The sequence below is a fragment of the Delphinus delphis genome, chromosome 3 (assembly GCF_949987515.2).
Source record: "Delphinus delphis chromosome 3, mDelDel1.2, whole genome shotgun sequence".
Lineage (NCBI taxonomy): Eukaryota > Metazoa > Chordata > Mammalia > Artiodactyla > Delphinidae > Delphinus > Delphinus delphis.
Genome location: NC_082685.1, coordinates 4,869,388 through 4,892,745, shown reverse-complemented (window position 1 = coordinate 4,892,745; position 23,358 = coordinate 4,869,388). Strand labels below are relative to the sequence as shown.

Below are 23,358 nucleotides of genomic sequence, written 5' to 3'. Positions count from 1 at the left end.
CAGTTTGCCCCTCTGTGACATAGTCACAGTCTCCCATTCCCTGACGCCCCAATGCCCCCCTCAGCTCCGTGTCCCGTCTAACCTGAACCTGCTGCCCGGACACCTGTACATGATGGCCGAGGTCCTGGCCAAAGAAGAGGCACGACGTGCGCTCGAGATGCCCTCGTAAGTGCCGAGGGTCTCCAGGATGGTGGCGGGCTGGACAGCATGGAGCCGGAGAGGGCAGTGAGCGGGGTCTCCAGGCGTTGGGTCTTGAGCGTGACTGCATCCAGGCAGGGGCGGGGCTTAGGTCTCACAGCTGGGAGCCCTACTGGGTGTTTGGGGCGGGTCTAGCTGCCTGGGGGCGGGCCTGGATCTCCATGGGCGAGCCTAGGTGCCTGGGGGCGGGACAAGTTTTACAGGAGAGGGTATAGGTGCCTGGGAGGCGGGTATGGGTCTCTGAGTGTTGGCCTGTGTGCCCGCAGGATAGCCTGAGCCTCCGGAGGCAGAGCCTGGGCCTGGGGTCGGGCAAGGCAGGGTCTCCAGGAACCAGGTCGTGGACGGGAGGGCAAGGCTTGGTGCCCAGGGGCGGGGTTACGTGGGGAGGGCGTGGCTGTGTCTCTGGGGGCGGGGCCTGTCCTGGTGAGTGACGCGACCCGCCCTAGGTGCTTCCTGAAAGTGAGCCGGCTGGAGGCTCAGTTGCTCCTGGAGCGCCACCCCGAGTGCGGGAACCTGCTGCTCCGGCCCAGCGGGGACGGCGCGGGCGGAGTGTCGGTCAGCACGCTCCAGACGCTCAACGGGTGCGCATGCGTGGCCCCGGCGCCGGGGTGGGAGGGGCGTCGGGTGCGGGGGTGTGGTCATATATAGGGGCGGGGCCAGGCAGAATGTGGAGCCGGGGGCGGGGCCTCCCGGGATGGAATCCATACAGGACGGTCCTCCTGGAGGGCTATGCCAGGACCAGGCGCAGGGTTTTTCTAGGAGGTGGAGTCTTTCGAGGGCCTGGTCCCCTGCAGAGACCCACGCCAGGATGTGGCGTGGTCAGTGTGCAGGGGAGCAAGTCGGGGTTGGGCCCTCCATGGTGGCGGGGCCCGGACGAGGGGCAGGCCATTTTTTGTCCTCACCCAGGCCACTCACTCGCCCCTGCCCTTGCAGGACGCCGGTGGTCCGGCACTACAGAGTGAAGCGCGAGGGCCCCAAGTACGTGATCGACGTGGAGGAGCCGGTGAGCGCTGGGCCCGGGTCCCGGGAATTGCAAAGTTCTGCTCCCCTTCCCCGCCAGCCCTGATAACATCCCCTATCTGACCCCAGTTCTCCTGCACCTCGCTCGACGCAGTGGTCAACTATTTCGTGTCGCACTCCAATAAGCAGCTGATGCCCTTTCTGCTGGACGATGACTACGAGAAAGTGATTGGTTGGTGCAGCCTCAGGGAACTCTGGGGGCCCAGTCCACGCCTCTCCCGCCCCCTCCCCGACCCGGACACCCTTGGGTCAGCCCCCAGCCGCCGTGCCTCCTCCAGGCCGCCCTCTCTGTTCCAGGCTACGTGGAGGCGGATAAAGAGAATGGCGAGAGTGTGTGGGTGGCGCCCTCGGCCCCCGGCCCAGGTGATGCCCTGTCCCCGCGGTCGCCACTGGGGCAGAGTGGGGAAAGACCTAGGAACCTCATGGCGCCACCTGTGCCCAATCTTCTACCCAGAGTTGCAGGGACCGAGAAATTACCCAGACCTTGCTCTCTAGGGGCTTCCAGGTTATGGAGGGGGCGGGCATGGCTGGGCACAGACAGTCCCAGCCCTGAGGAGTCGAACCTGGGGCTGGAGGGTGGGAGGGGAAGGCGCAGCACCTAGAGCTGGGAGAAGAGGAGGCAGGGCAGAGTAGAGAGGAGTCTTCCTGGAGGAGGGGCTGTTTGCTGAAGGTCCCCAAGGATTTCAGTAGGTAGAGATGGGAAATCAGGGTGGGAGGTAGTCCCGATTACGAAGCAAGAAGAGACTGGAAAGGTCTGTGGAGTGAGCAGTATAGTTCTCCCTGGGCTGGTCAGATGCTTCGGACCCCACATGCATGATGGGCCCAAGTATACATACATACATACATGCCACACTCATGAACACAGACCTGTATGTGTCCACCTGCATCATCAGAAGCTCCTATGTAGATAGTGGCTCCACACATGCATGAATACAGGTGTCACACAGTTCCAGTCCCATGTAGCACACATATACATACCTCACGTCACAATCACGTACATACACACAAATGCAGACATACCCACTCAAGAGCACAAATTCAGACTTTTACACATACACTAAATTAGTGTACACACTAATATAGACAAGCGACCCAGCACATACCTTAGCATCCATGCGATGTCATGCACACACGTGTGTATAAACCCTTTGCATATATTCAACTTCCGCACATTCACCCAGTGTCCATGTATATGCTACACAGGGACACACACACAGACTCATAAACGGGCACGTGCACAGACACACATGCATGCAACGAGGTGTGCACATACCACGTGGGCCCTGACAGTGACCACAGTTTCCCACCAGGTCCCGCAGCCCCTAGGGGTGGCCCTAAGCAGCTGCCTCCCTCGTCCATCACGCCTGTGTCCAGCCAGGACAAGCTGCCCCCACTACTGAACCAGGATGAGAACTATGTGATCCCCATTGGAGATGACCCAGCTGCCAACTACGTGAACGGGGACGGTGGGTGGCGGCCGGGGTGGATGAGAGTTGGAAATGAGGAGCGGGCTGACGACTGGATGTGATATGCCACATCTCTGTCCATGCAGTGCCTTCCCCTAGTCGACCAGTTGTCCCGAAGCCCAGGAAGTTGGCCATGTTTCAGGCAAAGCCTCCAAAGCCACCCATCGTGCCCAAGTCAGGTAGGGGTCCCTCTTCCCAGCCCCTTTCCCATCCAGCCAAGAGCCAGCCTCAGCCTTCATCTACCTTCTCCACCAGAGCCCAAAAAAGGCCTCAACAGTGGCCTGGCCAGGAAGCTGCCAGTCAGCTCAGCGCAGGCTTCCTCCTCCCCGACCACAGGTAAGGGGTCAATGCAGGGTGGGCTTCACAAGCGGGGGACCCGTGTAGTCACACATGGGTGACCTCCACGCTTGGTTTAATGCTCTGCTGTGTCCATCTTGAAATTCCTCATGTCCACTGAACACATGTTTCATTTTATGCTGGGCCCCGAAAATTCTGCAGCAGTCCTGGGTGGATATAAGAGAGAACAGCCTGGACTGGGGAATCCCTGGTGCCGCTGAAGCCTCAGGGACCACCCCCCTCCCCACTCCCAGGGCTGGCAGATGTGACAGCAGAGCTGAAAGGGAAACTGCAGAGGAGACTGGCGCTGCAGCAGGCAGCCGAGTGCATGGGGGACCAGCGGGCCCATCTCCAAGTGTGGCGCATCAGTCAGGCAGATCCCTCCTCCCAGAATTAAAGCTCAGGTGACCCCAGGACCTGCGTGTTTGGCTTGGCTGGGTGGGGCAGTGCGGGCTCCCTCAGAGGACTGCCCACAGTGGTCCTCAGCTCAGCAAAACCTGCCTCCTGACCCTCAAGAAAAGCCTTTTTGGGGGGGCTGTGCCTCACAGCTCATGGGATCTGAGTTCCCCGACCAGGGATCGAACCCGGGCCTCAGCAGTGACAGCTCTGAGTCCTGACCACTGGACCGCCAGGCAATTCCCAAGAAAAGCCCACTTTACGGCCAAGAAAGCTGAGGTCCAGAGAGGGCCAGGCACACCCAGTGCCACCCAGCCACGAAAATAAGACCAGCAGCACCGCCCGGCCAGTGTTTGACCTTTATTAGGAGGTGAGGTGGGGAGGAGGGCCCGCCCCCGTGCCCGCTCCCCACTGGTGACCCCATCAGGGGTTAAGGCTCCAAGCAGCAAGTGAGAAGAGGGTGCCCAGCTGAAACAGCCGAGGCCTGGAGGCGCCCCCCCCGCCCCGAAATCAGCCCGGCTGAGGGGCCGTCCCGAGGCCTAGGTGAGGCTGGTGTTGGAGCTGCTGGTAGCACTGCCCCGCTTCTGCAGGCAGCGCACAGAGCTGGGGACCTGTAGGCCTGCCGTCACGTGGAAGCTGCCACACCACACCTGGGGGACGGCGTCGGGGGGGACACAGAGAGGCTCAGTAGTGAAGCCAGCCCTCACGCCACGCCCGCTCTTACCCCTGGGCCGCGGAGGAGGCCTCACCGTGAAAGCCGGCAGCAGTGGCTGTGTGAACTTGGCCTTGAAGGTGTGCAGCAGCTGTTTGGTGCGGGCGTTGTAGAAGGACAGGAGGCCTGGGGTGGAGGGCAAGAGGAACAGGGGGACCGGTAAGAGGGGTTTGGGCAGAGAGACGGCGGACAGGGGTGGCCGGAGAGGTCAGCGGGGGCCCGGGGTCACCTTGGTGGAAGTCGCAGTGCACGCCCAGGCAGTCGGGCACGGGGGTGTCCAGCACCTTGGCCTTGTTGGCGTGCTTGGCAGTGAAGCTGACCTGCAGCCAGTTGTTGACGTACACGCACCAGGACGCGGCTGTCTTGCCCAGCTGCTCGAAGCGGCCCAGGCTGCGGTAGGCCACCCCCAAGCCAAAAGCCTTGCTGTCCGGCTCGTAGCGCACCTCCCAGTAATGCTCCCCGCCATCAATCAGCGTGTCCCCTGTGGGGCGGAGCGGGCAGGGGGGACTGGGTAGAATCGGGTCCCAGGTGCCCTTTCACAAAGGGGCAACCAGAGCCCAGCTATTCCCTCCAGATACTGCTCGGGCCTCAGCTGTTCCTTCCAGATACTCCAGGCGTCCCTAGATATTCGTTAAGTCCGGATCTTCTCCAAGCTTCAACTAGATCTCAGCTACTCCCTGAGTCCACATCCTCCCCGGACCCCGGATCCAGATTCTTGCCGCCTCAGCTACTCCCCGATCCAGCTACTCCTGAGCTGCAGCTTCTCTGCACACTCTTGCCCCACCAGATGGCAGCTTTTCTCCTCACTCATTCCCAGAAACCAGCTACTCCCTAAATTTGTGCCCTCCCCGCCGCCACCTGCCACAAAGTACAAACCACACTGGCTTCCTCATTTACCCTGGCTTCTTTTTCAAGCTTTTCTTCTGGACAGCGGTGATTCCCCTGAACTCCAGGTCGTCCTCGGACTCCAGCTTCTCCTTCACAGGATCCAATCAGTCCTGTGGTGCTAACCGCTCCTCTCATCCTAGCCATTCTCTCCACTTCTCAGACTCAGCGACACTCTCTGGCTCCTCCGCTCACCCTAAGCCACTTCCCCGAGCCCCTGTCTTGCTTCAGCTCCTCCACAAACCTGGCTGCTCCACAGGCAACTGTTCTTTCCAGCTACTCCCCGAGGCTCAGCTACTCCCTGAGTCTCAGCTACTCCACAGACCCCAGGAAATCCCCCCTCAAGCTCCTGCCCAGCCACTCCCCAGTCCAGAACACCCATAAGCTCTGATTCCCCCCATTAATCCCTCAGCCCCAAATCTTCCCATTCCTCCAGTGTCACAATAACACCTTACTGGGACCATTCCCACAGAAGCTTTGTTGATAGCTGCCTCAGTTTCCCCAGCCAAAGGAATTCTCTCCCACCACCCCCCGTCAGGGCCCTGCCCAGAGTACTCCTCTCTCCTCCCATCTACCCTCCTCCTTACCCAGCACTGTGTAGGACTCAGCTGTGAAGCGATCCCGTCCCCCACGACCCGAGGGCATCCTCTTGGGAGATGGAGTACCTCTGTGGGCGACAGGGAAGGGGAAGTCTCAATTCAGAACTCACCTCTCCCATCGGAGGGCTTCCCTGGTCCACCCCAGCCACGAGGAACTTTTCATCATTCCCTGACTGTCTGTGGTACTTTTCATACACAGGGCCTCTCATGTCAGAACACACCAGTGCCCTTCCTCATCTGGAAAACTATTCAACCGTCAAAACCCATTTCAAAGTCTCCTCTCCATTCACTCTTTGGGTCCCCCCAGCTCCACATCCCTCCCTCCACCCCAGCCTTGAGCACACTGGGCTTTGTGTGTCCATGTCCAGCTTGATCTCCTCCACCAGAGACTCAGGGAGGGGAGAGGGCAGGCTACCTGGCTGGGGAGTTGACGGGAGACGCCGTCCGCCCCTTGCCATCTTTCTCGCGAGCTTTGATATCCTGCACCTTCCCGCCCATGGCGTCCCACTCCACGGAGAGATCATCCACCCGCAGGTTCTGGTGGGATGTGGACGCATCCAGGCGGAACATGAACGCTGGGGCCAGGCAGATGTGGGAGTCACAGAGATGGGGAAACCCGGAGGCACAGAGAGAGACAGACAGTGACCAAGACAGACCATGACAGGGACAGAGAACAGAAAAACACAAAGAAACAGACTAAGACAGAGAGAGAGCAAAAGAGACCAATGGACAAAGATTCAGAGACAGAGAGATACAGAGACAACAGGCAGAAAGACACCAATAGACAAGATGGGGAAGAGTGGAGAGGGCAGAACATGTAGCCAGAGGAGTGAAGACCAAGGGCTTGTTGCCTAAAGGTATCCCAGGTCTGAAGCCATTTTCAAACCACTGTGCTGCCCTGTGCTTCCACTGGGGATTAATCCCAGGAAAGGGGCTGGGCTATAGCATGACAGAGTTAAGTAAGATTGCAGAAGGACTTCCTATCAGGACATTCAAAGGTGTCACTGTGGGAGGCTAACAAATCTGTCTTCAGTACTGATATCCCATTCCCAATTCCATAGCACGCTTAGCCATTTTTTGGAAAAGAGAGAGAAAGAGAGAGAGAGAGAGAGAGAGAGAGAGAGAGAGAGAGAGAGAGAGAGAGAGTGTGTGTGTGTGTGTGTGTGTGTGTGTGTGTGTGTGTCTAAAAACCATCCAGGTATAATGGGATCAACTGCAAATGCAAAGAACAATACCAGGTTTATACCAGACACTCAGGCTAAGGAAGCTACTGTGGACCGAGCACTGAGCTTCCTGGCAACCATGGCAAAAAGGGTCACAGAATCCCGCTTAGAAGATTCTCCTCAGACACCAGTCCCTGGGGCCCTGGGAGTAAGGGGTTATGGTGTCTCAGCCAGGGCAGGGGTGGGAGCCAGTCACCTGGTGTCTCCAGGGTCACTGGCTCAGAGAACTCGCCTGAAACTGCCTTATTACAGGCCTTCACACGGAAATTCATGTATTTCATGTCAAACTTGAGACCTACGAGACAACAGAGGAATCGACATTGTGTACGCTTTGAGCAACAGATTAGAGGCCCCTGTGTCCCACAGTAATCCCACCACCCTTCATTCTAAGGAGTATCTTATAAATGACATCCCTGAGAAACTATCCTTGCCCTCATTCACCTGTGGGGTATCACTTGGCTCTGCCCACAACCCAGACTGGCCAGTCAGGATGCTTTATGGCTCAGTCACACCAATTGGTCCAGGGATAGGCACATGACCCAAACTAGCCAATCAGAATCTGCCCTGGGACTCTAGTATTATAACGAGCAGATTCTGTCTTTCCTCTGGGCTCGCCAGCTAGGAGGAAGCTCCTTTTGAGAAAATTTTCCAGCACGTCGGCAAGCCTCCCTGAGAATGCAGCCCTAGAGCCAATGAGTGTCAGGAACGGAGCTGAGCGAGTCATTTGCTGGAACCCCTGGATCTAGCCATGCCTGGTTCCTTAAAGACTTTCCATACTACTAGGTTATATCCTACCCTCCATTTCTATACTTTAAAAAATATATTATTAATTTCTTCTAATCTTACAAAATAAAAGCAACCATCAAGCTGTCTTCTCCCTCAAGCAAAACCTCTTTGGAGAGCTCTCCACATCCCCCTCTCAGCTGCCTCACTCCCTCTCCTTCCTTTGGCCTTGTTAGTCCTCATCTTTCAGGATCTCCTGGCTGACCACTCCTTCCTTCATGGAACATTCTCTTTCCTTGGCAGCCATGGCAGCCTGCCCCCTCTGATTGCTCCCCCTTGGTCTTCTTTGCAGGCTCCTCCATACCCTCAAATGTATGGGTGCCTCAGTCTGGAACCCCTGCTCACGTCACTCTGCTGACTGTCCCCTTCTCACCCTTCAGACACCACCTCTCCACCCACAGCACTCACAGCCCAACCTTTAGCTCAGACCACATGTCCAGCTGCCTCCTGGGCATTCCTCACAGGGTGCCCATTCTCTGGGCATCCCAAACAACACTTAGTACCCCCTGCTCTGTAATCTCCCATAGATCCCCTTGCCCTCAGGGTAAAGTCCCCGTTCCTCCTCTCCCCTCTCCCTACAGTTGTGGTTCCCTCTGCAGACTTAACTAGTTCCAGGCACAAAGGCTCAGTGTTCTGGCCTCTGAGCCCTTATCAGGCTGTTCTTCTGCCTGCAAGTCTGTTCTCCCCCTCTTCTCTTTTGGGCCTCAGCCTGGCTGTTAACCTCCTCCAGGTGCCCACACAGACTGCCTCACCCTCCCTTGGAGCCCCTTTTCTGAGAGTAAGGTGGTTTGCTCAGCAGCGCCATCTACTGCCCCAGAGCTAAGACTACCTGCCACCCAGGAGGCTTGGTTTCAGAATCACAAACCCATCTGACTTTTGACAGTGCGTGCCTCAGTTTCCTACTCTGCAACCCAACAATCATATCCCCGACACTGAGCAGGGTTCACATGAGGATGAGATGGGTCAAGGAATATAAGTTATAAACTCAACCCAAACCTTCCTGTCTTCCAAACAATCAACGAGAGAGTAGGCGGACTGCAAATAACCACATAGGTTATTTACATAGGTGAGCAAATTCATCATTATCCTGAATATCGCAGGTCTTTTGAGGGATTCAAGTTCCTGCCCTATGGATTTTGGAAAAGGCCAGAGAGGTAAAGAGGATGCATCCAGAAGCCTGTGATGGAGAAGGTCTACACCTTGATGATGGTGGTGATGACACAGATTTACACATGGGATAAAATTGCACATGGGATTACACAGGCACACATGAATGAGTGCGTGTAAAACTGGTGAAAAGCGAGTCGACACTGCAGAAGGTACCCGTATCAGCTTTCTGGTTCTGGTATTGAGTTCTAGTTATGTAAGCTGCCACTACTAGAGAAAGCTGGGTATAGCCACACAAGGGACTATCATTCAGCCTTAAAAAAGGAAGGACATTCTGACACAGGGTACCACGTGGATGAACCTTGAGGACATGATGCTCAGTGACATAAGCCAGACATACTGTGTGATTCCACCTATATTAGGCACTTAGAGTAGTAACAATCGTAAGGACTGGAAGTAGAATGGTGGGTGCCAGGGGCCGCGGGGAGGGGAATGGGAGTTAGCATCTAATGGGGACAGGGGGACTTCCCTGGTGGTCCAGCGGTTAGGACTCAGCTTTCATTGCCGAGGGTGTGGGTTCGATCCCTGCTCGGGGAACTAGGATCCTGCAAGCCGTGTGGTGTGGCCAAAAAGTTAAAACAAACAAACAAAGCTAGTGGGGACAGAGTTTCAGTTTTGCAAGATGAAAAGTTCTGGAGATGGATGGTGGGGAGGATGTTAGCACAACATCATGAACGCAGTGAATAGCTGATCTGTGCGCTTAAGAATGGTTGAGATGGTGAATTTTATGTTATGTGTGTTTTACCACAATAAAAAAAGATTGGGGGAAAAAATGGGATGTGTTTATTTTGATTCCCATGCAAAGGATAAGCCAAGAGTTTCTCAGGCCCTCTCGCAGGTTGCTGGCTTTTCTTTCCTGCAATTAGCATGCTCATTAGTAACCATGCAGGCTAATTACAGCCCAAGAGCGGTGGTGATAGTTATCTCATCAGCGAGACTCTCCCCGCCCCTGAGGATTTCCCTTGGCTCAGGATGGCTTCTTAACTCATTAGGGACCCCTAATTTTATCTTCCATCAGACCCTCCCCTACCAGCTGGACGGATTCCCCCAGGCTTTCTGCTCTCTTATAACTGCCAAGGAAATCCCCAAATCCTGGGAGGGTAGCCCCCCAAACACCAGTGCACCAGAGGAGGGATTTTCACCCACTTTGCTCCCCCACTACTCCAAGGATGGTGCTTGGTACCCTGCAGACATCAAGTCAAAATGAATGAATGAATGAATGAATGAATGAACGAATGCTGGATCATAGAGATAAGACAGGGATGGAGGAGGCCCTCTCGGCCCGTACCTCACTCAGTTCCTTCATCTGTAAAATGGTGATAAGAAGCACGCCCATTACATGTGGGTAAAATGCTTAGCGCGTAGTAAGCCCTCAACACGTGGTACAGTGGCTGTCACCAGTATCGTTTTCATCATTGTTATTTCTGCTACGCCCCACTGGTCCAGCCCGGCTGCTCTCACACCCCACGTGCCTTGAGGATCGTCCATGAGCCCCAGGTTGACTGATGGGGAAGGGTGAGCTGCCCTTACCGGTCAGGGTATATTCTGTCTGCTGGATGCCCTCGATGACCATCCAGGGCTGGTCCTCCTTGAGGCGGGGCGGGCCCTCAAAGTTGGTCCGCCGATACTCCAGCACATAGTGGTCAATCTTGTTGTCCTCGTCCGGCATGCGCCACACCAAGGTTACACAGTTGTCGGCCACCAGGGACTCGGCCAGGTCGATCACAGGGGCACTAGGCACTGCCCAGGACAGAGCAGAGAGGGGTGTCAGGGCGCTGTGCCTGCAGGGGCGGGCCTTGCTGTAACCCCACCCACATAATAGACCTTCTTGGGGGCGGGGCGTCCTCTGGATCCCAGGATTAGGGGCGGGGCCCCTCTGGGTTGTGGGGCCTGGGGGTGGAACCTCCTCAAAGGGTGGAGGGTAGGGGAGAGATTTCTCAGGGTTTAACCAACAAATGGCTGGGCCTTCTCTGGATTCCACCATTCAGCTGAAGAACATTTCCAGAACGCGACCAATTGGGGGTGTGGCCTCCATGGGACTCCACCCCTGGTGGGTGGGGCTTCTTCAGGGCTCTGTCACAGGGTGGGGCTTACTCATGGCTCCATCCACCGTGGGGTGGGAACTCTCAGGGCTCCTCCCCAGGGTGGGGCCTTCTGGCGTTTCCACAAATGGCTGTCAGCCCTACTCTAGGCCTTGTCTCAGGGCCCCCCAGACTCCCGGGCCATTTCCCTGCAATCTTGGCCCTCCAGCAAGTTCCCCTCTCACCAGGCAGGAACGTGAGTGCCTGTAGCATCCTCCGCTCCTGTGCAAAGTCCACCATGAGGTGACTCATGTTGTCGCTGACCTTGGCTTTCAATGACAGCCGGAAGGCGGGGGCCATCGTCACACTGCAGGGAAGGAGGTGGACGCCCAGGCCTAGTCCTCCGAGGTGTGTGTAGGGGACCCCCTCCCCCTTCTTCCTGTCCAGTGCTCTGGGCCAAGGGACCCTCACCTGGGCATTCCCACCTTCACAACAGGGGTGGGGCAATGGGGTGGGAGCCAGGTCCCAGCATCTTACCCATCTTTGATTTGCTTGGCAGCCTAGAAAGAGGGACAGAATAAAATCCAAAGAATTGTGTTGACTGAGTCTGAAAGCCAGTATACAGACAGGAAGACTGAGGCCCAGCCAGGCATCTATGTGGCAAAGTGCCCCAACACTGGGGCAGAAAACCTTGGCTGTGCCCCGAAGGGATAGGGGGCAAAGACAGGCTCCCACCCCCACCTCCCACCCAGTACCCAGTACATACAGTTGGCTGATTTAGCAAATAAAAATTTTATAGGATGCCCAGTTAAGTTTGCATTTCAGATAAACAGGAAATGATTTTCTAGTATAAGTAGGTCCCATCCAATATTTCAGACACACTTATACTAAATATCGCACGTGACATATGACTAAAAAATTATTCGTTGTTAAATCTGAATTTCAGATAAAGAATGAATATGTATTTTTGTGTAAATATGTCCCATGCAACACTTGGGAAATATTTATACCAAACCTTTGCATGAGATATACTAAAAAATTTATTTGTTCTTAAATTTGAATTTCAGATCAACCACGATGAATTGTTCTTTTTAGCGTATGTCCCATGTGATCTTTGGGATGTACTTAGACTAAATATTGCATGGGCCACACTTATACTAAAAAATTACTCGTAGTTGATCTGAAATGCAAATGTATCTGGGGGTCCTGTATTTTATCTGGCAGCCCTACCAGTCTGGCTCCCGAGGCACCTACCTGAGGAAAGTCCCCGCGGTCCGTGGCCTGCAGGGTCTGGTTGGCCGTCTCCAGAAGCTCCTCAGAGCTCTCCAGAGCTCGCGTGCAGGCAGCCAGCTGGTTCTGCAGGCGCCACGGCACCGAGAGAAGAGACACCTTACTCCACTGCCTCAAGCCCTCCCAGGGCTCCCCACCGCCTTCGGGATGCAGGGTACCATGCCCTTCTCCAACTGCAGGTGGGAGAGGGAGGCTGGCCCTCTGCAGGCAGGGCATCAGAACCACCTGGGGATCCCTTCCTTAGAAATGCACATGCCCAGGCCACATCTAAGCCCAGGGCTCCACATCCCCCAGGGATGGGAATCTGGGGTGTTAGGAGGTTGCCCAGGAGGTTCTGGTGCAACCTCCAGCGACCCCAGCTTGGAATCTGAGACCCCAGGAGACTCACAGGCGGGTGTTTGGCAAGGGGTGATGCCCTCAGATCTGGGGCACCAGTGGGAAGGGCTGAGAAGTTGGAAGCGCTGGGTGAGGACAGGTGGGGAGGAAAAGCCAGATGTACGGGTGGGGCTGCAGCCGTGGAGAGGAGGGGTGGATGGGAGAGGGGATTAAGAAGGAGAGCAGGTGGGTGGGACATTAATAGGTCATGGCCAGGGAGGAGGCTGGGAAGACCCCAGGAAAAAAGAGGAGGTGTGGCCGACACCGCTAGAGGGTCTGGCTCTGGACACCGGGGACACTTGGGGACATCTCTGGGAAGGGGCACGGGAGGAGGGGCAGGTTTGGAGGAAGATGCTTAGGCCAGCTGGGCTCTGCTGAGTGCGAGGGGTGGGATGGAGGATGGAGTCTGGGCGGGGTTCCAGGAGAGCACCGCCCCCCCCATCTTCCCCCCCCCACACACACACACCTGCAGCTCGTAGGCGCGGCTGGCACGGTCTTGCTTTATTTTCATGAGCATGCCCTCCTTCAGCTCCTCCAGGAGGGAGAAGAGGGACTGGAACTCGGCTTCCAGGTCTTCCTGCACCTTGGCCGAGTTCGCCTTTGGAGAGACATTGTGGGGTCAGAAGGGCTAGGATTGTCAAAGCCGGTGCTCAGATGGGGAAACAGGCCTGGCCGTGGCAGCCAGGCCCGCGAGTCCCATGGACATCAGCAGATTAGCTCGTATGGCTGCCCCTCCCTCCCTCCTGGGGGGGGGGGTGACTTCCTTACCTCCACGTTCAACAGCATCTGCTTGAGGGAGTAGATGAAACTCTGAATCTCTTCGTTTTTCACAGCCAGTGTCGTGATGATCTTCCGCAGAGCCTCCTGCCCCCAGGGAAGCGCGCACACAGGTAAGCCTCTCAGCCTGGCCGGGCTCCCCGACTTGAGGCTCCCCATTCTGTCCTCCAGGCATCCAGGGAGGGGATGCGGGGGCCACGGTGCCAATGAGCTTGGGCATCCACCAAGAGCAGGCCCTGGGCGGAGCTCTGGCCCTACATCCCTCAGGAAGCGGGCAGGCATTAGGCACCCTATGCGTGCCCATTTCACAGGGGAGGAAACTGAGGCTCTGAGAGAGCTTCTCAGGAAGGGACAGACCCTGGGCCCCAGTTAGGTCTGCCTGAGCACAAAGCCTTCAACCAGGTACCTATATCCTGAGGGCAGGGCATGATCCAGGGCGAGGGACTAGCTTCGGGAAAGAAACCCCAGAGGAAAAGGAGGCCTGCAGAACATGGGCTCATCTGGGGAAGGGGATACGCTGGGAAAAGGGATTAGCAAGGAGAAAGACGGTACCTGAGGGAGGGTTAGAGAGGCCAGGTAAGTGGAGAAAGGCAAGGAGGCCTGGAAGAGGGGATGCGGGAGGGAAGGAGGCCGCGTGGGGGGATGCTGCTGGGGCCTGTATCCCTAACCCAGGCCTCCGACGGGTGCTTTTCCTGGGGGCGCGGGATTGATGGGGTCACCAGTGCTGAGCTGGCGGGGCGTCCTCCGAGGCGGGGCGGGGCGGGGCGGGGGCCGGGACACCTGGTCCGCAATCCGGGTGGAAGGCGTGGGAGATGGAGTCAAGGCTGGGTCCGGGGTACTGGGAGGGCGAGGGGGACATGGAGGGGATGTGCCTGAACCCAGGCCAAGATGATGTGGGGTCGTGGCGAGAGTGGGGGGGGGGCCGAGTCTAGAATCGGGGCTAGATCCGGGCGCGGTTGCGGTGGGGGTGGGGCTTCCTCCGCAGAGCAGCTGGGGCGGGGGGGCGGGGAGGTAGCTGCGGCATCACCTGGTCCCCTCCTCTTGTCTAACCCCGCCGCGGGCCCCGCCCCGCCCCGCCCCGGTCTTACCCTCTGGTCCTCCATGGCTGCAGCCCAGGTCGTCCCCGGCCAGGGCCGCGGGTCTCACTCGCTCTTCTAGTCCCCAAGCTGCCTTTGCCGCTGCCGGTAGCCAATGGCCCGCCGAGCCCTCGCCGCCGCCGCCGCGCCCCCAGTCAGCGCTCCATCACTGGCCGCAGGGCGCAGGCGCGCCCCTCGCGGCAGACTGGGAAATGTAGTCCTTCTTGCGCTAGGGTCGCCGAGAGCCGAGACCCAGAGCCTGGGTCGTACAAGGCGACATTGCTAATGATGTCTGAGCTGGAGAGAGCCCGGAACTGGGAGGCAGGATGCCTGGGTTCGACTGCCGTGTGGCCTTGAGCCTACCCCTAGTCTTCCTAGTGCCTCAGTCTCCCCACTCTCTCACCCACACAACTTCTCAGCTGCCACTCAAACTGGAATTCCACTGCAACCCACCTCCACCTGGCCCAGAGATCTGCCCCCCGCAACTACTCACGCCTTACATTTACTGAAAAGCCAAAGTCTTTTGCACAAACGGATGTTCAGCTTCCAAAGCCGCCTTTCCCTCCCTAAATCACAACTGAACTCCTATGCAAACTCCAAAGCCCCAGGCTCTCACATCTCCTCCAGAAGCCTCTCTGCCTGCCCAGAATCCATAGGGCTAGGAGGAGGCTGGGAGGCACTTCCTGGGGAAGTGTGGGCAGAGCGCCACCGCAGGGGCCTCCCTGTGGTTGACAGGAACAATTCTGCCAAGAACACTGACCCTCTTCTTTCTGGTTGAAAAAAAGGAGGTCACACTGTGGTTGGGGGTGAGACATTGAGGCCTAGGAGTCTGCCTCCTCCTCCGGGGTGGGTACTGCCGGCTGTGGGGTGATGGGTGCAGGGCTGGGAGAAAGTCCAGAGCTTGTGAACCCCCTCGACTGGGCCCCCAATCTTCTCCCCAGGCTGTGGGGACAGGGGAGCCACCCTATCTGCCGTGGGACTCAAAGCCATTAGCAGAAATCCCTTCCTCTGAACCCCAAAGGAAGACACCTTGGGGGCAAAATAACTGAGCCTGGGATTCTGCCATTCTGTCCCCTGCTCAGGCCTCTGCCACCTGCTCCCCTCCCCTCCCCTTGCCTCACCTGCCCTTCAATGTGTCCCCCCCAGCCTAGGTGTGTTTGTATAGTCTTTTAGAAGGATTTTCACTCACATGATCTCCACCACATATGCCTACTGCTTTTCAGATTAAAAAAAAAAAAAACTTCTGGGAAACTGAGGCAAGAGGTGACAGGAAGTGGAACCCCAAGCAGCAGTGGCCACCAGATGTCTGCTGGCTGCCCGGGTGTCACCTATACCTCTGTGGTGGGGGTGGAGTGTCACATATGTCTCTGTGGCAGGAAGTCTGTCATGTAGGAGGGGGAGGGGGTTGGCAGGATGCTGGGAGAGGGGAGCCTGATGGGCCAGGAATGGGTTCCCTGGGCAAGGTGCTGGTCCTCCTGGCACAGTTTTGGGGTGAGTACTTGGGCCTCCCTCCCCTCTACCCCCACCCTGTTGCAACCCATCACCCAGCTTCCTGCCCCTCCTATACAGGGCCCCTCGAAAACCTTAGTTTCTCTGCTCTGCCAAATAGGCCCCGTCTCTCTCCCTGATACTCAGAACTTTACAAGGGTTGGAGGGTTCTAGCAAGGATCCTCAGAGGGGCCTGCAGGATAAAATTCACACCATGACCTGCGTACGAGTCTTGCGTGACCTGGCTCCGCTGGCCTCTCATCTCCTCTCTCCTCTGCATTCCCTCTCTCCCCCGTGGCCAGCCTGCTGACTCTTCTCTCCTTTTTTCTTTTTTTTCTTTCTTTTTTTTTTTTTTTTTTGTGGTACGCGGGCCTCTCACTGTTGTGGCCTCTCCCGTTGCGGAGCACAGGCTCCGGACGCACAGGCTCAGCGGCCATGGCTCACAGGCCCAGCCGCTCCGCGCCATGTGGGATCTTCCCGGACAGGGGCACGAACCCGTGTCCCCCGCATCGGCAGGCAGACTCTCAACCACTGCGCCACCAGGCAAGCCCCCTTTTTTCTTTTTTTTATCCCAACACATCAAGCTTGATCCCACCTCCGGGCCTTTGCACCTGCTGTTCCCTCTGCCTGGAATACTCTTCCCTGGATCTCCTCTCTCTAGCGTCAGCTACAACTGCACCCCAAAGACCGGGAACTTGAAGGGGTGTCTAACAGGCACCCTGACTTCTCATGGCCCAAAGCAAACTCTTTCCCCTCCAGCCCTGCTTCTCCCTCGGTGTCCCCCATCTTGGCCCAAAGCCTCCACCATTCACAAAGTCCCTCAGGTTAAACCTTGGAAATCTGCTACTGTCCCTCTTTCCCTCTCTCTCAATTCAATTCCTCTTGTAGTCCTTCTGGGGACAACTTTCAAAATCTATTCAGACTCTGACCACTTCTTTCCAGGGTCCGGCCCACATCACTGGTCTCCTGGACCCTCATTTCCTGGCCTCACCTGATCTCCCTGTGTCATAGTCTGTTCTCACCATGGCAGTCACGGTGATCTTTTTAAAACTTAAATTGGACCACATTTCCTCCCTGCTCCCCTGGTTTCCCATCACACTTAGGTTAAAAACTAAACTGCTCCTCTTTCCCCACCCCCACCTCTGTACCTCCACCCCACCCCACCCCAATGGCCTGCAGGCCTCGAAAAAGCCGTCCCTGCTGACTTCTTGGATCCCACTTCCTCTCGCCGGCTAGCTCTTCTCCAGCCACGGGGCCTCCTCACTGTTCCTGCAACTTACCAGGCACGGTCCAGCCTCAGGACCTTTGCACGGCCCGTTCCCTCTGTCTGGAGTGCTCTTCCTGCATATCTTCCTTCCCACGACTGACTACGTCTTACCATTCAGACCCCTGTTCAAATGTCGCCTCCTCTGAGAGGCCTTCCCTGACCATCCTCTATAAGTAGATCCTCTCACTTCATCCTTATCCCCTATTGCCACTCCCCATTCCTTTCCTCCGTCAGGATTCTCATTTCACGACTTCCAGTGTCTCTCTCCCCACGGACCCTCAGCTCCACAAGGGTAGGGATTTTTGTCTTAGTCACCTCTGTGTCTGTGTCCACAGTGGCCAGGACAGGGTCTGGCTCACGCGAGGCAATATGTGTGTGGCTGAGAGCCGGACACGTCATACAGTCCACCTTGAAATCTCGCAGGTGCCAAGAGACTTATCCCCATTTCACAGGTGAGGCCATTGACCCTCAGCAAGAACCTTGCAAAGATCACACAGACAGCAAGCTTTCAGACTCTTACTGCCTCATCCCTGTGGGCTGGCTAATGCAGTAAGTCACACACACTCACGCACACTGAGAAAGGCCTCAATCACCTCTTCTGTCCCCCAGGCCTGCAAGGAGCCACAGGCCTGAGTGTGCAGCAGGCACCCAAGTTGCTGCAGGTGAGGCAGGACAGCCAGGTGACCTTGGCCTGCCAGGTGGTGCAGGCCCAGGCCTGGGAGCAGCTACACATCGAATGGACCAAGGACGGTGACACCTTGTGCCAGACACGCATCATCAACGGCAGTCTCACCGTGGGTGTCTGCGGGCCTTGGGGACGGCTCTCCTGGCAGCCGCCTGGCAATCTCACCCTGCAGCTGGACCACGTGAGCCTCAATGACAGTGGGCTGTACGTGTGCTGTGCGACCGTGGAGATCCCTGATTTGGAGGAGGCCCAGGGCAGTGGGACACAGCTCCTGCTGGAGAGAGGTATGAGAGCATGTGCGGGCAAGCTGGGGACTTGGAACTTCCAGAAATCTTAAAACTGTAGAATCTCAAACTCCTAGAAACATAAATTCTCCAAATCAGATTCCTAGGAACAGAAAGTCTGCAGATGCAAGAAGTTTGTAAACTAGACAGCCTCTGTTGCAACGACTCCACTCTGCCGTTGCAGCATGAAAGTCACCAGAGGCATATCTACAGGAATGGGCGGGCCTGGATGCCAATAAAACTTTATTGAAAAAAACAGGCAATGGGCCATATTTGCTGAGCCCTGTTCCAAGATATCACAATTATAATAACCCTTGAATATATATCATTCTGGATTCTGGTTCAAAACAATCCCATAAAACACGCTATTCAAGTACATCCTACAAACAGAGAAATGCACACACTGTAAGTGGCCAGCTCAATGGATGTCTGAGTCTGTTTGGCCACTGCTATAACAAAACACTACAGACTGGGTAGTGTTTTTAAATAAACCACAGATTTATTTCTCAGAATTCTGGAGGCTGGAAATCCAAGATCAAAGCACCAGCAAGGTTTTGTTCTGGTGAGAACCCTCTTCACGTTTCATAGCTTGCACCTTCTAGTTATGTCCTCACGTGGAAGAAGAAGCCGGGGGGCTCTCTGGGGTCTTTTTTTTTGGGCGTGCCGCACGGCATGTGGGATTTTAGTTCCCCAACCAGGGATCGAACTTGCGCCCCCTGCACTGGAAGCGTGGAGTCTTAACCACTGGACCATCACGGAAGTCCCCTGGGGTCCCTTTTATAAGAGCACTGATCCCATTCATGAAGGCTCTACCCTCATGATCTAATCACCTCCCAAAGGCCCCGACCTCCAGTTACCATCATATTGGGGGTTAGGATTCAACATATGAATTTTAGAGGGATGTGTACAAACCACAGCAATGGATTCTCACAACCTGAACACACTTGGGTACCCAGCACCATGACAACACACATATCTGCTTCCTCATAGATGCCGTCCTCATGCCCACCCCACCATCCTGACCTCTAACAGCATAAATCTATTTTAACTGGTTTCACATTTTACTTAAATGGACTCACAGAGTATATTCTGTCTCCGACATCTTTCACTCAACCTGATGTCTGGAAGATTCCTCCATGTTGGTGTGTGGAGCAGTGGCTCATCCTTGCTGCAGAGCGGCCTCCATCACCACCAATCATTCCAATTTCCTACTGATGACCATTTGGGCAGCTTCTGGGTTCTGGCTATTATGAATAAGGCTGCTGTGAACAATCTAGAACTTGTCTTTTGGTCAACATATGGCCACATTTCTATTGTACCGAGGACAATTCCAGAATCTCAAACCACAAGATAGAATCTTGCAGTTCTAGGGCTTCCCTGATGGCGCAGTGGTTGAGAGTCCCCCTGCCGATGCAGGGGACACGGGTTCGTGCCCCGGTCCAGGAAGATCCCACATGCTGGGCCTGTGAGCCATGGCCGCTGAACCTGCGCGTCTGGAGCCTGTGCTCCGCAATGGGAGAGGCCACAACAGTGAGAGGCCCGCGTACTGAAAAAAAAAAAAAAAAAAAAAAGAATCTTGCAGTTCTAGAATCCTAGGGACATAAATTCTAAGCTCTGAGAATTACAGCATATTTTCTGCATGGGACTGTCACTCCTAAGCAGGCAAAAATTTGTTCTTGGGAGCAAAGAAAATCTTACTCTTTTTATGTACAAAGCATCGATACACAGACAGCCCATAAACAGAGTTACAGAATGTCTGTGGTATTAACATTTCATCGGGGAACAAATTAAGGTTCTTAGAACGTCTACTTAGGGGAGTGATAATGAAAAAGTTGAGAAACACTGAAATAAAGGAATGGAAGATTCTAGAATCTTACAGTTGTAGTCTTAAATACTTTATTTACTTATTTTTAATATTAATTAATTAATCTATTTGTTTATTTATTTATGGCTGTGTTGGGTCTTTGTTGCTTGCACAGGCTTTCTCTAGTTGCCCTGAGCAGGGGCTACTCTTCGTTGCGGTGCGTGGGCTTCTCATTGTGGTGGCTTCTCTTGTTGCGGAGCAGGGGCTCTAGGCATGTGGGCTTCAGTAGTTGTGGCTCGAGGGCTCACTAGTTGTGGCTTGCAGGCTCAGTAGTTGTGGCACACGGGCTTTGTTGCTCTGCAGCATGTGGGATCTTCCCAGACCAGGGCTCGAACCTGTGTCCCCTGCACTGGCAGGTGAATTCTTAACCACTGCACCACCAGGGAAACCGGTCTTACTTTAAAAAGAGAGACTCTTAGAATTTTTTTCCTAAATATTTATTTATTTACATTTTGGCCGTGTTAAGTCCCAGTTGCAGCACTCAGGCTCTCTAGTTGTGGCACATGGGCTTAGTTGCCCTGCGACCCGTGGGATCCTAGCTCCCTGAACAGGGATCGAACTGGTGTCTCCTGCATTGCAGGATGGATTCTTAACCACTGGACCACCAGGGGAGTCCCAGAGAGACTCTTAGAATTTTGCAATCACAAAGTGTATAGGAGCAGAAAATTCTAGAATTCCAGAATCCAGAATTGAAAACCATTGACTCTCGGGAATTCCCTGGGGGTCCAGGGGTTAGGATTCCATGCTTCCACTGCAGGGGGCAAGGGTTCGATCCCTGGTGAGTCGGGGAACTAAGATCCCGCAAACCGTGTGGCGCAGCCAAACAAATAAACAAAAAAGAAAGCCATGGACTCTCAAGGCTGGAAGCCACTTTCCCGATCAGCTAAGCCACCTGCCTCACTTTACAGAGGATAAAGCTGAGGCTCAGCAAGGGCCAAGAGACATCCAACCACACACACAAGCCGGGGATGCAGCCAGCTTTCTCCAGAGCTCACCTCATGCGTTTCCCCCACTCTGCATGACACCCCATTATAGGCCAAACCATAGGGGCCGGAGACTCAGGTTGACCCGATGGGGTCCTGCTCTCTCTCGGTGGTTCCCGAGGGTCTTGGGCACATGCCTGGACCGTATCAGGCAGAATGAAGCACCACCCGGGCTCCCAGGCCCAAGAGACGCCCATTTGTCTCCAGCTGGCAGGACCCACCCGCTGCCTGCCTCTAGGGCGGTGTGTTATGGCTGTCCTGCCTGCCCCCCACCCCTCCAGTGATGAGGGGGCCAATTACCAATTAGCAGAGGCAGGGTAGCAGAGGCACCAGGCTGTGAGTTGTTGGCAGCTGTGAGGGAGCGAGAGTGAGCGGGCATAGGTCCAGCTCCCCACAGCTGGCTTTCCCATCCCTGAACAGCTGCTTGGAACCCTGGGACCACTGCCAACTTTAGAACCTCCAAGATGAAGGGGTTGGGGGCTCTGGGTCTCGTCTTAATCACAGGAGAAGGCGCCTTTGGCTGGGGTTCATGTCAGTTATACAGACCTGAAAGCACATCCCCATTCTGCCATTCACTTGCTGTGCGACCTTGGGCAAGGGACTTGACCCTTCTGTGCCTGTTTCCTTAGTCATCACAATTCAGCTAATAGTGCTTTCCTCATCAGATTAGGTGAATTTAAAGTGATTATATCTAAAGAGTTTATTGCAGGGTCTGGAACATAGTAAGTCCTCAGTAAACATAAGTGGTTATTATTGTGTCTATGATACTGATTATTCAGCAAGACTCAAAAATTCAGGCCCGTGTAAGTTTTTGTTTGTTTGTTTTGGTTTGGTTTTTTTCCTTTCCTTTCTTTCTGAAACAGGGAAGGGAGAGGGAAGCTGAGGGGAGAAACACCTTTGTTCAAAGCATGGCCCAGCTGTTGCCTGGATGTGTGACTCCAGGCAAGTGACTCAGCCTCTCTGAGGCGCAGTTATCTTGGGATTGACAGTGTAGACGCTCAAAAAACAGGAGCCATGAGGACGATAGATCCCATGATCAGGATGATGGAGCTCATGGTGGTGTTGGCAAAGTTCCTGGTGAAGATGGTGGAGCTCAAAATGAGGATGATGGAGCTCATGTTCAGGGTGATGGGACTAAGGGTGGGGATGATAAGGCTTGTGATGGGAACGGTGGAGCCTATTATGGCAGCAATGGGGCCCATGACAAAGGTGGTGCAGCTCATGGTGGGGATGATGGAGCTCATGATGAGAAAATCCCGTTGGCAGTTACTTCACAATAACCCAGCAAGATAGGAATGATTAGTACCCTTTTTTCAAAAGAGGAAACAGGTTCAGAGCAAATCCCTGCCTGAACTCACACAGCATGGCAGGGGCAAGAACCCTGAGGTCCCACACGGGGTAGAGGGGCTCTTACCCTGAAGAGGTGCAGGAAGCTGGACTCGAAGGTGAGCTCCCCTGAGACGTAGGTTTCTTCTCGGCAGATGGCTGGCTACTGAACCGGAGCTTCTCAGGTGAGTTCCGCCCACGTGTCCCTCCTCCAGCCCCGCCCCACCCCGCCCCCGTGCCCCGCCCCCAGTGAGACCGCCCACAAACCACCACCGCCTTCCCAGGGCTCTCCTTCGCACTGCTGGTGACTGGAGCGGTGGCCGTGGCCGCTTTCGCTCTGGGCGCCTGGATCTGGGGCCGCCGCCGCTGCCGGAACAGAGACGCAGGTAAGGAACCGCGCAGGTAGCCGCTCGGAGGGCGGACGGTTCCCACGAGCACCGCCATCCACTGGCGACCCCGCCCCCGCGTGGCGGAGGCGGGAACTGCAGCTTCTTGACAAGGATGGAACGCAGACCCTTCTGACTGATACCTGCCCCTTTTGGAAGGAGCGAGGGTGAGGCTGGGAGGCAGAGAAGGGGAATAGATGGGGAAGGCTGGCCCCTACACCCATGTTTTTCAGAGGCAGAGACAAAGCCTCCAGAAAGTGGGCTGGAGAGGGCCAGGCTCTCTTCAGTGATTCTCCCCTCTTGGTGTCATACCCCCCTCCTTCCAATGCAGGGAATCCACTCTACATCAATGCCTTATATCAGGCCCGGAGGGCCCCAAGGAAGAGTGAAGCATGGCCTGTGTAGGGGAAGATGCTGGACATCTCCAGCAAGAATCAGAAGGGCCAAAGCTTCTATTCGATCTCTTTCCCCTGGCCCCCCCATCCCCAAGCGGCCTCTGGCTCCCAAATCTTCCTCCAGCCCCAGGCCCAGTCACCCCATCTCTGCAGTTGGAGTCCCTCTTGGCCCAGGCCAAGAGGATTCTTTGAAGTGGGAAGACGAATAAGAACCCCCAGAGACCAACAGAGGACACCCCACCAGCAGCTACGTAAAGATGTGACTTATTCCAAGAGGATCACGAAGTCCAGCAGTTCATCCTGAGACACGCCCCCTCCTCATTTCTATGAGGCTGGATTTCTCCCTTGCCCAAAGA

General features: G+C 55.5%; 3 protein-coding genes across 8 annotated transcripts in view; 2 read left to right on the top strand and 1 right to left on the bottom strand.

Annotated features, from left to right (window-relative positions):
• STAP2 (signal transducing adaptor family member 2) overlaps window positions 1-9,545 on the top strand; it is a 15,781-nt gene extending 6,236 nt beyond the window's left edge. Inside the window, exons 5-13 of one of the 5 annotated variants that reach the window (XM_060007476.1) lie at window positions 65-165; window positions 645-779; window positions 1,132-1,201; window positions 1,288-1,390; window positions 1,516-1,581; window positions 2,529-2,684; window positions 2,771-2,863; window positions 2,940-3,020; window positions 8,719-9,545. In XM_060007476.1, the coding sequence (XP_059863459.1) occupies window positions 65-165; window positions 645-779; window positions 1,132-1,201; window positions 1,288-1,390; window positions 1,516-1,581; window positions 2,529-2,684; window positions 2,771-2,863; window positions 2,940-3,020; window positions 8,719-8,801 (888 nt within the window). In that variant the 3' untranslated portion in view covers window positions 8,802-9,545. Of the gene's footprint in view, window positions 1-64; window positions 166-644; window positions 780-1,131; window positions 1,202-1,287; window positions 1,391-1,515; window positions 1,582-2,528; window positions 2,685-2,770; window positions 3,021-3,182; window positions 3,638-8,718 lie in introns of those variants that run through there. The other 4 variants (XM_060007475.1, XM_060007477.1, XM_060007478.1 and 1 more) reach the window with 4 other exon arrangements.
• Window positions 3,764-14,477, bottom strand: FSD1 (fibronectin type III and SPRY domain containing 1). Of its 2 annotated transcripts, XM_060007473.1 has the most exons (13): window positions 14,337-14,477; window positions 13,240-13,335; window positions 12,938-13,069; window positions 12,061-12,162; window positions 11,344-11,366; window positions 11,052-11,173; window positions 10,316-10,525; window positions 7,032-7,130; window positions 6,028-6,187; window positions 5,601-5,680; window positions 4,358-4,609; window positions 4,166-4,254; window positions 3,764-4,066 (listed from the first exon to the last, which is right to left on the bottom strand). In XM_060007473.1, the coding sequence occupies exons 1-13, from the start codon at window positions 14,349-14,351 to the stop codon at window positions 3,956-3,958; spliced, it is 1,491 nt and encodes a 496-aa protein (XP_059863456.1). In that variant the 5' UTR covers window positions 14,352-14,477; the 3' UTR covers window positions 3,764-3,955. The 2 variants fall into 2 exon arrangements, with proteins under 2 accessions (XP_059863456.1, XP_059863455.1); XM_060007472.1 differs by having other exon boundaries at window positions 4,166-4,609.
• TMIGD2 (transmembrane and immunoglobulin domain containing 2) lies at window positions 13,289-23,358 on the top strand. Its single transcript, XM_060007479.1, has 5 exons — window positions 13,289-13,361; window positions 17,689-18,048; window positions 22,377-22,406; window positions 22,506-22,607; window positions 22,939-23,358. Exons 1-5 carry the CDS (start codon window positions 13,316-13,318, stop codon window positions 23,010-23,012), a joined length of 612 nt encoding a protein of 203 aa, XP_059863462.1. The 5' UTR covers window positions 13,289-13,315; the 3' UTR covers window positions 23,013-23,358.